At 41.8% G+C, this 12,168-nt stretch overlaps 1 protein-coding gene across 3 annotated transcripts in view; it reads left to right on the forward strand.

The window, feature by feature from the left end:
* PDE4DIP (phosphodiesterase 4D interacting protein) overlaps positions 1-12,168 on the forward strand; it is a 199,106-nt gene that overhangs the window by 12,897 nt on the left and 174,041 nt on the right. For 2 of the 3 annotated variants that reach the window (XM_044749306.2, XM_070487170.1), the window contains exon 1: positions 8,863-9,229. The exons of the other annotated variant lie outside the window; for it this stretch is intronic. In XM_044749306.2, the coding sequence (XP_044605241.2) occupies positions 9,210-9,229 (20 nt within the window). In that variant the 5' untranslated portion in view covers positions 8,863-9,209. Of the gene's footprint in view, positions 1-8,862; positions 9,230-12,168 lie in introns of those variants that run through there. 3 annotated transcript variants of the gene reach the window in all.

Here is a 12,168-nt window from a genome sequence, read left to right on the forward strand (position 1 = left end):
AAGGGATTGATTTCTGGGCAAATAATGTAACCTGTTTGCAGCACAAGAGGTGTACCAGTTGAGAAGCTCTGCCTTAGATGACCTGTTGGGAGACCACCTTGTATATGTAGTTTACAGTGATGGTCCCTTAGCCACTATTCATTCACTAAAGTTTGCCCAAGAAAGGATTCTAGCTGGTGTATCCATTGTCCCTCATATGCACTACTCTGTAACAGTACTTGCCACCAAATTAGAGTGTATTTCTAATATAAATTAGCAGCGCTGCCCTCAGACTGGTCACGGCTTAGTAGAGCCAGCAACTGGGGGCATATATGCAGTCAAAATAGCTTCATAGTAATATTAATGTCATTAATAAAAGTAGTAACTATTGATTTTTAAATTAATAGCTTTCACAATCATTTTTAATTATTACATCATTTCTTTCCTTAAGTAATAATTAGGATGTTGTGCTTTGAATGATTAACAGAATTTCAGCATGTAAAGTGTATAAAGAGATTTTCATTCAGAATTAAATCTAGAATACTTGCCTGTATTTGAGAATGAATGTTCAGATATTAACAAAAATCTGAAATGGCATACTTTATTTGTATTACTGACATCTTATGCTCGTTAGATATTACGGTAACCCACATGAGCATAAGTTTAGAGATGTAAGAAACAATACTGAAGTCAGTATTCAGCTATTGGGTTTTGTAAAGCTGACACCAAATGGCAGATTTTAGCTCAATAGTGATGCCGAACTTTGGTGCATCTCTAAATTTTAAACCCTCTTTTTACTCTTCTAGTTTGACACAGGGGCTAGTTTTTCTCAGCCTCCAACTTCAGCTCTTCAGTGGCTGCAGCTTTTTCTCTTTTCCGTGCTTCAGTGAAACCTTAAAAGACTTCCGTGTACCTTACCTCCCTCCAGCCCTGAAGACTTCCCTTCCCTTTACCCCATCCTCCCAGGACAGTGCCCCACTCTGTCAGTCCTAGTCTCATAGGCAGAAACTGGATGTCAAGGAGCTCCAGAAGCAGGGCCTCATCCCTAAAAATAAAGCCGTCGCAAACTGAGCTGAAGAACCAGGGTCCTGCCTTCAACTGGGCTGGGCCCCGAGTAATAATACATCAATGAAAGAAAACCAGAAGCAGAGTCTGGCCCTAGGTGAAGGACTGTCAAGAGCCTGGCAAATGGTTTCAGTTATCCAGGTTGAGGTTCAGAGCTGTGACTCAAGTGTTCTGCCCAGAGGATCAGTTAAAAAAAAAATGGCACAAGGGACCCAAGACTAGTGAGGCGGGCTGGTCCTGTGAGGCAGGTGTAGGTAGAGAGGGAGGAGGCAGGCCTAGGGTGCCCTGCCACTAGGAACCAGGTGAGCTGCCTGAAGGAACATACAGATGGCCTGATAGATAACATAAATGAGTGATCAGATCAGGTGCAACACCATAGTGGGTAGTGTTGGTGACTGTGGTTACCTGGAGCGTTTATGTCCAGTGTAAGTTCCAAACAAGGTACATTGTGAGATCAATTCTGTAAGACAGGTTCTGCCAGCAGGCGGCACCTGTAGATGGTTTGCACTGTGGCAAGACCAGGTTTGGTACTTAGGATGCGCAGCTCTTGCCAAAGGAGAGGCTCCAGCTGGATGAAGTTTCCTAAGCAGCTTGAATTCACCAGGGCCTGCATGGAGGATGTAGCATGGCTACTTTGATTTCCAGAACCAACTGCAGTCCGTGTGATTGGAAGAGCAAAGGGAAGGCAAGTTTGGTCTTTGAGTTGAGTGGGCAGGCACCTCAAACTGAGAGTTGGGCCTCAGGGTTTTCTTAAAAGGACAGGCTAGTTACATTAGCAGCAACTCATGACGTAACTTGTTCTTTTTTCCTCCCCACCATCTCCCTTTTCTGTATTTTCTACCATCTCCCCAATGCCCTATACGTCACAGAAACTTGCTCTTGAGGCCTGAAACTATTTGGGAAGAAAGTTAGAAGAACTGGCCTTGGCTCAGATAGTCACTTTTGCCTTGTGGCGTCTTAAAAGTGCCACCCGATGTCTGTCAGTTCATAATGCAGACAGCTGTTGCCAACAAAATCAGCAGAACAGAGCACTCTAGAGTACGAGTTTGCCTCTTGTCACACTATGTGGATGAACAACCAGGCCCCGACTAGAGTGAAGCAAGTGAAGTGTTCCCTCCCAGGATTGTGCAAATGCGGGGCCGATGCTGTCTTTATTTAAAATTTTGACATTTTGTTCATCATGGATTTTTTGTACTCATTTTGTTTTTTAAAATACTGCATTAAAATATCATTTACCTTGATTACTGAAATTTTGGCATCCCTTAAATTTTGCACCACAGATGAGTGCCTTCCCCCACCCTAGGTCCAGCCCTGAAACGCCTTCACAGTTGAGCCAAAAGCTTGAATCACTTGTGATTCAGAAGTTGAATCATGGGCCAGCCCGGTGGCATAGCGGTTAAGTTTGAACGTTCCGCTTCACTGCCCTGGGGTTCACTGGCTTGCATCCCAAGTGTGGACATGGCACACCTTGGCAAGCCATGCTGTGGTAGGCATCCCACATATAAAGTGGAGGAAGATGGGCACAGATGTTGGCTCAGGGCCACTCTTCCTCAGCAAAATGGGAGGATTGGCAGCAGATGTTAGTTCAGGGCTAATCTTCCTCAGGAAAAAAAAAAAGTTGAATCACAAAAGCTTGAAACCAGTTCATCAGCACCAGGACCTTCTAGCTTTGATTTTCCCTGCCCTCCATCTCCTGAGAACTTACCAAGGCCAACAAATAGATGATGCAATCATTATTTTCTGTATATTACAATCTTTTCTGTATATCACAGCTGATTTAGAGTCAGCTAGTATTTCTGTACCTGTTGTTATATCACAGACCTAGCCTAAAAATGAGATACTTTTGTCTAATTTAAAGATTATTTTAGTTGAAAGGAATTGTAGTGATTAATGTTGGGTGTGTTTGTTCTTTTACTGAATTATATCATCGAGAATGGGATTTACTCTTAACAGCCACTAGACTCACTTGGACTTTGCAAGATGTGTTTAAAGGACTGTTGAGATATGCTCATTTTTTATGTCGGATTGCCAGATGTTTGGTATGGAACTGCACAGCTCAGTATTTTGGCTTTTTAGATGCTAAGATGAAAATTAAAACAAAAGTGAATACACAGTTGTTGGAGTTTTCTCATGAAAATTTTTTCTTGATTGTGTGAGGCTTTCTGAGGCTGTATCTCAGTATCTCTGAACCCTGGCCAGCTGGAAGAAACGACAAGCATCTGTTCTAAACTGCGAGGAAACTGACTTCCAGTAGTTGTGATGTAGAAGAGGGACTCTATCTTTGTTGTATAGTTCATGTTTGTCCTGGGAGTGATTGTTGGCTGGGCTGTCCTAATTGTACAGATTTGAGCCACATAGCCGACAGGGCTAGCTCCTGATGGTAGTTAAAGAATTCAATGCAAACACTTCAGATTCTGTTTAATAGTGACAAAAGCTGACCTGGGAGAAGTGGTGTAGTTTTCTAAATCATCAGAGTAATTTAATAATTTTAATTACAATTAGGGGACACAGTGAAATATTTAGGGATGAAGAGTCTACATGTCACTTTCAAATGGTTCATCAGTAATTGTGTGTTGGGGGTGGGGAGAGAGAAAACAAATGTGGCAAAATGTTAGCGATTGGTGAATCCAGTGAAGGGTTTACAGGACTTCGTTGGACTATTTTCCATATGTTTAAAATTTTTAAATTTTTAGCAAAATGGAACATTTTAAAAACATTTAAGTTATAAATAAATGTATATACATATATACTTATATATGTATATGAAAATGTATATATACATATATGTGAAATGTAACATTGATTTTTAAAAACTTCATTTTTAAGATCCCATCTGTAGAGGAGACAGAACACCAGAGAATCCCAGTGTCTGCCAGAATTTTAAATCGAGAGAAATCCATCTTGTTCTACTGGGGGACAAGCCAGTAGATGGTCTGATACACAAACAAAGGCAGAGACCGTAGCTGTATGGCTGCCTTGTCCTCAGCAATATGTTTTCTGATTCAGAAATTCTGAGCGCTACACCAGGATCGTGCGCTGCATTTAGTTATCTTCCCTATGGGTTTCTTAAGAGGCCCAGATTGGCTGATGCACGCTCGTTGGCCTTCGACTGGAACTGCTTGTCCCATCCTAGAAAATGACAGGTTTTAGTGATGGTGCAATTGTCATGAATGCCTTGAAAGGTATTTGTGAATTTATTCCAGTATTTTTTCTGGTTCCATAAATTTATTTATTAACCCTTACATCAGTCCCTTCAATTTTTAAGGCCCTATATCTATATTCAAAGCAAGGAGAATTATCCAGGTAATTTGTACATCTTTCCTCACTCTATGCCTCTTCCTAGAAATTTACATGTCGCATTTCTTGCCTGATTTCCCCTCCTCCAACATCAGATACACATAAATAGTGGGTGTTGAAACGACGAATGGGATTGTATGAGTAAATTATCACCAGCTGTCTGAAGGCTTGGTCATAATTTCTTTCCTTGAGGTTTTTGTTACAGCTGACAGACAAGGCTAACTGGTGAAGGAGATGGGTCTGAATAACACATACACACAGGCCTCAAGACAAGGGGAGGAGGTTGGAAGATACAGAGGGAGGAATACAAGATGGAGGAAATAGCCACTTATTTTTGTCCCTAGAAGTCAGCCACGAAGTGAGGCAACCAGCTTGTTCAGCTTCCTTGCCCGTGCCGTGGTCTCATAAGATAACTCAGAGAGCTGAGAAATGGAAAATCTGGGTCACTGGCCTAGCCCTAGAGAGCAGTTTGGAGCCAGAACTGAAATTGAAATTCACAATTTCCATATAAGGTTGGAATCATGCCTGGTATGCAAACATTAATTAAAAAAATAGCTATGACTTACTGAACTCTTAAAATGTGCTGGGCAATGAATTGAACACTTTTCATACATTGTCTGTTTTATTCCCACCAGTACCCTATTAGGTAGTTATTATCATTAATTTTGCTTTATAAAAGAGGAAGCTAAAGCATAGAGTTTAAGTAACTTGTCAAAATCACAGGGCTGGAAATTGATAGAGGGGGTGGATTTGAACCCAAGTCTCCCTGACTCAAGGGCTAGTAATCTTAACCACTCTGTAGTAATGCCAGTGACATCAGCTACTCTGCACAGCTTTTCCGGATGAATGGGGCCCTAGGCAGTCACTCAGGAGACAGTGGGAACAGTTCTCCTTTTACCGATGAAAATTTAAAGTTTTTAGTAAAAGCACTATCTTTTGCAATCCTAATTTATGATAAAGTTTTGTGTTACTACCATCCTTCAGGCCCCTACTCAGATGCTATCTTCTTTATAAAACCTTCTCTAGTCAAATTTAATTAATCACTCCTTCCTTTGTATTCCTCTTTGTACCTTTACTTAGCCCTTACACAATCTGATTTGTATTGTGGTTTGATGAATGCCTGCCTGGCTTTCTACCCTAGATTTTAAATATGTAGAACAGATGCTGAGCATACGCTCTGTAAGTGTTTGTTGAACTAATGTTGAATTGAATGAACTAAGGTAACCAAATCGACCCTGAGTTTTATGTTTGTGGGAATAAATTAAGTCCCATGAGCATTAGCTACCTCTGAACTCCCACCTGTTCATTTAGGAAATGAAGTCTTTTCCAAAGTCCGCTTTCCGCACCCAAGTATTTCTGCTTGTCCCAAGGGTTATTTCCCAATCTCTCCTGAACCGCTCCTGGTTCTGACCTCTGAGGCACAGCTGCCACTTCGCCTGCTATGTATAGTCCTCGGGGGCTGCCCGTGCCCGGCTCCTGCTCCTCAAAGGGCAGATCTTTCCATTCATATACATGCAGCCTTTTCTCTCCAGGTTCTTTCCATGGCCTGGGGACTAGGCACATCTCTCCAAGCCTCGGTTCTGCCCGTTATTAGTTCCTTTGTTGCACTAATAATACAGATAATGGACTCTATGGGACAGAGTCCATTATGATCTCTATGGGACAGTTTTTCACCACATGGAACTCCAGTTTTATTATACCTGGGAACCTGCTTCTCTCACTGGCCTGTCATTTAGTTTCTCTAAGGCCCCATTTCCTCATTTATAAAACAAGGTTGCCTTGCTGGGACACTCTCTTAATGCCGCTTGGTTTCTCTTCATTGCACTTACCACCATCTGGCATGTTGTAGTTATTTCTTTGTTTATTGTCTATCTATACCAGTAGACTGTAAACTCCGTGAAAGCAGGGTCTTTGCAGTTGTTTTTTTTAACTACTGTGTCCCTAGTGTGTGGAATAGTGCCTAACATATAATGGTCCTGAGGAAGTATTTTTTGAATAAATAAATGAATGAGATAATATATCAGAATTATTGTGTACCTTTTAAGACTAGTTTTCTATTTCTGCATATATTTTTGCATAATATGTGGAATATATATAGATATGTATCTAAAACATCTTATAACTATTAAATTATTTCTTATCTATTAAAAAAAGAAAAAAAATTAAAATGATAAATGCTAGTGCTGTTGAGGCTGTATAAGAGGATAAAATTAGGATGTCCTTTTACCCTAAAATTCCTATGCCTTAAGTAGTTATCCTAGGGAAATAATTTAAAAGAATAGAATAATGAAGGCAGGAAAACTTCATTAAGGCATTGTTTATAAGAATTTAATATTAGAAACAGCATAATCATGCAATAATAGAATATTGTTAAGTAAACTATGGTTATATTGATATTATAAAATATTGTACAATCAGTACAATAATGAATATGAACACTCCTAACAACATGGACAAATATCTGCCAAGTGAAAACAGGAAGACGTAAACTTATGTCTAAGCTGTAATCACAACCATACAGATCAGTATGTAGCACACGTGGGCAATGACTAGACGGAATGTGGAGAAATTGAAACAGTTGTGCTGGAGGAGGGAGATATGAGGGAATACTTTTCTTTTAAAGTACAACACAAAAAGTTTGTTCTTTTGACAATAAATGTAATTTTAAAAACAACAAAGAAAGTTCTCAAGAATATGCTCTAGTGTGTTTTAAGAGAGAGTCAGTGTTTGGGTTAGAAGATACATTTTTAAAAGATGGGAAAGAAACAAACTTAAGCATTACCTCTGGGTATTACGGGTAGTTTATTTTCTACATACTTTTCTGTATTTTTCAAATGTTTTACAATGAATGTGTTATGAACTTTGTAAGAAAGTTATTTTTAAAATAAATGAGCATATTTTCTAGCCTCACTTCTGAGACCCGCAGTCAATCTCTTAATGCTGTCATTTCTTGAATGCAGCACGTCTGGCTGTAGACAGAGCTCCTCCCCAAACTCAGTAGCCCGTAATTTGATTTGAGACAGAACTAAATATAGCCCCAATTTTGGTAAGGAGGATGGAAATCTGACTCTGTCCGCCCTTTTTAAAAAAATTTATTTTCTCTGCTTCAGAGGTAGCGGGAGATTCTTTTCAGGACAGGTGGCCTGTGAGCCTTGTCTCAGGTCAAGCTGGGCCTTAAAATGTTTCCTGGAAACATTCTGAGCTCAGGAGCAGTGTGGTCTCAGGTGTGAGCTAAGCGTTGAGGTTGGAGGATTCCAGACTAGGGGACTTTTAGACAGTTTCTCTGAACTCTCAAATGTTTTAATGTTATCCTGCCCTCCCGACCCCTATTCTGTACTGGTAATTAGGGGAACTCATCCAACAGATGGGAGTCAGGATGACAGTTTGCCCCAAGAACACAGGCTCCCCATAGTCTCACCAATACTCAGGCATGCTAGGGGCCTTCCTGAGTTAAGCTCCTAGGACACCTGAGACAATCAGTTTGGTCTAGAGAAGCCTGTTGGTTTTATCTTCAGAGAAGATGTCTCTGGGCCCACACCATGTAGAAGACAATCTGTATCAGAGCCTTAGCAGAGACTCTGAGCCTGTTTGGGTCTCAAATTTATCATCTGTGAAACAAGTGTAACTAAATCAAAATTGCCACATGTAGGTACTATAAAGCTTTCTGCAAATCAACAAAAGGTCAATGCTAATAATAGCAGTGATTATGTCATTTAATAAAAAGGTTTTATTTTAGAGCTAAAAAGGAACGTCAGGGCTGTAAGCACTTTAATTATAGCATGTCTGACTTGTTTAAACTTTGTTACATAAATAGATGGTATGGAGTCTCAGGCAGTGCCATCACCAAAGGGCCCTTTTCCATGATCTTGCAACAGTTACGGGGAGATTCTGAGTCCTGATGACCATGTCTTGAAGTTTTTTCTAGTGTTCTGGGAAGTTCAGGAACCCTCTATTCCCTTGAAGCTTGTGGTAGAGCCCAGTTGCCTTAGCTTAGGAAACTGAGACCCAGAGAGGTAGGTCTGAGATGTCTGAGATGGAGCAGCTAATAAGGCTGCAAGGTTTTGCTAGGATGAGGAATGTTCCTGTCCTCAGATTAACGGAGACACTGACATGTCAGATCTCTAGGAAAATAACATCATGTCCTATTACCATCTAGTGTGTGCATCTGCATTCAGCCAGGATTGCACCTGAAACCTCCCCAGACTCCAACTCTGGCTCCGAGGTTCCCTGTGGATGGGCTGATGCAGGCACACAAGAGAACATCCTCTCCGAATTCTCCCCACAGTTGGGTGGTTTTTTCCAAAGCCCCTCAGTGGAATGAGCAAAGGACAGAGGGCTTGGCACGTCCTCTTGGCGTCCTGTAAGCCCTTTGCCCTTCTGCCAACATCATCAAGGCAGGGAAGACAGGAGTGCGTGTTCAGGCGGCTGCAACCTGGGCGGGCTCAGCCCCAGCACACTGGCTGTCGGGAGCCCCGCCTCCCTCGCGGTTGACAGCTCAGCTGGTGCCGAGCAACTCGTGCCAGCCAGTCGTGTCTCAGCCTGGGAGTGTGTGCGCGCTCCGCCGGCTGCCTCTGGCCCCAGCTCCCAAAACAGCCCCGGGCGCCGCTCGCTCCACGTCCTGCTTCCTGCTGAGAACAGTCCCTCCCTTGTGCCCATCGCACCGTTAGCTGGAGGTTCGGCCACGTCAAATCGGTTTTCCAAAAAAGCAGGGAGTAGAGCTCTTTCTTCGCCCACACAGAAAGAGGAGCTGGGGAGCAAAAAGCTGCTACACTTTGCACTGGAGATTCGTGGGCAAGGCTTCCCCTTCTCCCAGGCTGCTTCCACTCCCGGGTGAGGAGCGCCCTGTGAGTACCGACAGCACCTGGAAAATGGAGCAGACGTGGACGAGGTAGGTGAGCTGCTGCTTTCTCCCCACATTCCAGATTTGGTGTCCCGTCCCCGCCCCTGCCCCTGCGTCCTTCTGGAGAGGTCGTCCCTCGCCGCTAGGGGCCTTTGACAGCTTCTCTTTTTTATCGCCTTGGTCTCCGTAAATTCCCAGCCCACTTCTCCTGGTCCTACTGCACATGTTCTGCTCTCTGGTGTTTTCCTTGCTTCATGAATCTTCCTTCCACTTCTCCTGATGTTAAAAATACCCAGTGAGGCTGCCTGGAAGTTTTCGCAGAAATGCTTCTCTGTCTTGTCCTTGCTCCACAGATGAGAGCGATTCCGAGGGGTGTTTCTTTAGAAATACCTTCGATTTTCAGATACCTTGAAAAATTTCAGATTTCCTTCTCCCCCTGCCACGTTCTCCTTCCCAACTTCACCCTCCACTAGTCACACAAAGGCAAAGGACTCAGTGAGTAGAGCCTAGCAATGCACATCTCCAGAGTCTCCAGTTGGAGCTGACTTTGGGAGAGGAAAGGAGAAAGAAAGGGACCCGGGTGCCCTTCACTGTCAGGCTTTGTGCAGGTCAGGGAGAGAGGCTGCTTTTAGGTTAGAGTTTGGAGATGCCCAATGAAATTGTGTTTTCTCAGTCCCCCACTCTTTCACGCAAATATACTTTAAAATGGAGCTCACTCAACGATAAGAGATGATGTCTTGAGACAAAGACTTCCTTTTTGTTTTTCAGTGGGAGGGTGGTTGGAGAGACTGTATTCAGAGGTGTTTCCAGAGCAGATGCTCCTCCATCTCTAGGATTTAGCTTTGCAGAATTGGGCCAAATGAGTGTTCTGAGTCCTAAGAGAGGGCAGACTGCACCAATGCACGAGATAAATTTGGGGCTTCACAGTACTTGTGAAAAGACTTGGGGGAGTTTAGCTGATTGGTCAACAGGAGTGAACTGTGTACTGTGAATTTTAAAGAAAGGGAAGATTAAAGCTTAGAGTATGTTGATAAAAGTATACTGTCTAGATTTACAAGTGATGATTCTATTTTTTGCTGTTTTCTGCTCTCCTCAGGCCTCTCCTAGAGGACTGTCTTCCTTTCTGGGCATCACTAGACTAGAAGAGTGAAGGAGGGCAGTCAAGAGACATGAAAGGACTGAAAACCATACTTTTAGAGGTGACCAAAGGACCTGGTGACCTTTAGTCTGGAGAAGTGAAGACTTAGGGAGCAGAGATGGTAATTGCCTTCAAATGTTTGAAGAGCAGTTGGGGGTAGAGAGGAGATGACTGGAATCTCTTAGGAGGACAGAACAACTGATTGGAGCAAGTTGTGAGAAGGCAAGTGATGGCTCAGTGTAAGGGAAAAGCTTTCTAACAAGTGGCTACCTGGGCAGTAAATAGATTCCTGAGCCTGGAATTGATCAAGCAAAGGCTCGATGACCACCTGAGGGAAACGAGAGTGAGGGTATCAGGGATTCTTGCTCTCTATCAGTGTTTTTTCACACTTTTATACAAAGTATTATTTTTTAACTTTTTTGAACTTTATATTTACATGTAACAATTTCAGACAAATTCAGAAATAATTTAGAAAAATCTCAAGTCGTACGTTTATACTTCAATTATATTTCACAAACTGAGTATATTCATGTAATGGGCATCCAGATCAAGAAAGAGAACATAATCAGCGCCCCTGAAGCCCTCATGACCTCAAAGATAAGCTTTATCCTAACTTTTAACGCTGTAGATTAGTTTTACTGGTTTTGGACTTTATGTAAGTGAAATTATCCGCTGTGTACTCTTTTGTATCTGGCTTCTTTCACTCAGTCTTGTGTTGTCCGATTCCTCCGTGTTGTTGTGTGTCATTGTAGTTCATTCCTTCTTGCTTCTATACAGGACTCTATTGTGTGTAAATGTATCAATGTATCCATTCTATCGTTAATGAACATTTGGGTAGTTTCTAGTTTGAGGCTGTTATGAATAGTGTTGCTATGAGCATTCCTGTGCATGTCCTGGTGGTGAACATATGTACACATTTCTATTGGGTAAATATATAGAAGGAGAATTGCTGGGTAAAGGAAATGCATGTTCAGCTTTAGTAGATGCTGCCAAATAGTTTTCTAAAGTGGTTATAAAGAGAATAGCCAAACAGCTGAGACACAATGAAGAGGTGCTCCCCATCACTAGTCAGCAGGGAAATGCAAATTAGAACCACATGCCATACCACTCATACATATCTCGATGGCTGAAGTGAAAAAGACAGAAAATACCAAATGTTGGTGAGGTGGAAGAGTTAGAACGTTCACACTTTTTTTTTTACTGCTACCCACAATAAGAAATGTATTTACATTACAACCAAGTATACTCCCATATGTAACTGAAACAAAAGTTTCATGTAACAATACTTAACTTTACCATGTGTTTTTCACTCTGATCTTTTCCACCTTATTCTTTTTCTTTAAAAATAAAATGCTGATGGGACTCAATTTGTTTCACCACCTAATGGGTCACAGATGGAAGAATCCTATAATCATATACGGTGACTGATGTCTCAGATACTTCCTCACTCACGGCTCAGATCAGTTCACAAACATTTATTTAAAATGGGAGAGCCCAATACAGGCGAGGCACTGTGCTAAATGCTGAGGGTAAAGCAATGAATGAGACTAGGTTTCTGCCTTTGGAGGTTTTGCTTTCTCGTTGCCTGTAATTCTCACAGAAAAAGGCTGAGGCAGATGAACACACTGGCTGCTCCGGGAGCACAGTGGAGAAGCACAACTTGGGGGATTCAAAGAATAAAAATTAACTGTAAAATGACTATTTATTAAGCTTGCATTTATTAGTTTGTGTGTTAATCCCTTTGCATACTTTATTTCACCTAATCCTCACAACCCTATGAGGTATGTGGTAAATGTTATTATACTCACTTTTAAGTCAAGAAAATTAAACTTTAGAGAGATTAAATAAT

The sequence above is a fragment of the Equus asinus genome, chromosome 16 (genome assembly GCF_041296235.1).
Source record: "Equus asinus isolate D_3611 breed Donkey chromosome 16, EquAss-T2T_v2, whole genome shotgun sequence".
NCBI lineage: Eukaryota > Metazoa > Chordata > Mammalia > Perissodactyla > Equidae > Equus > Equus asinus.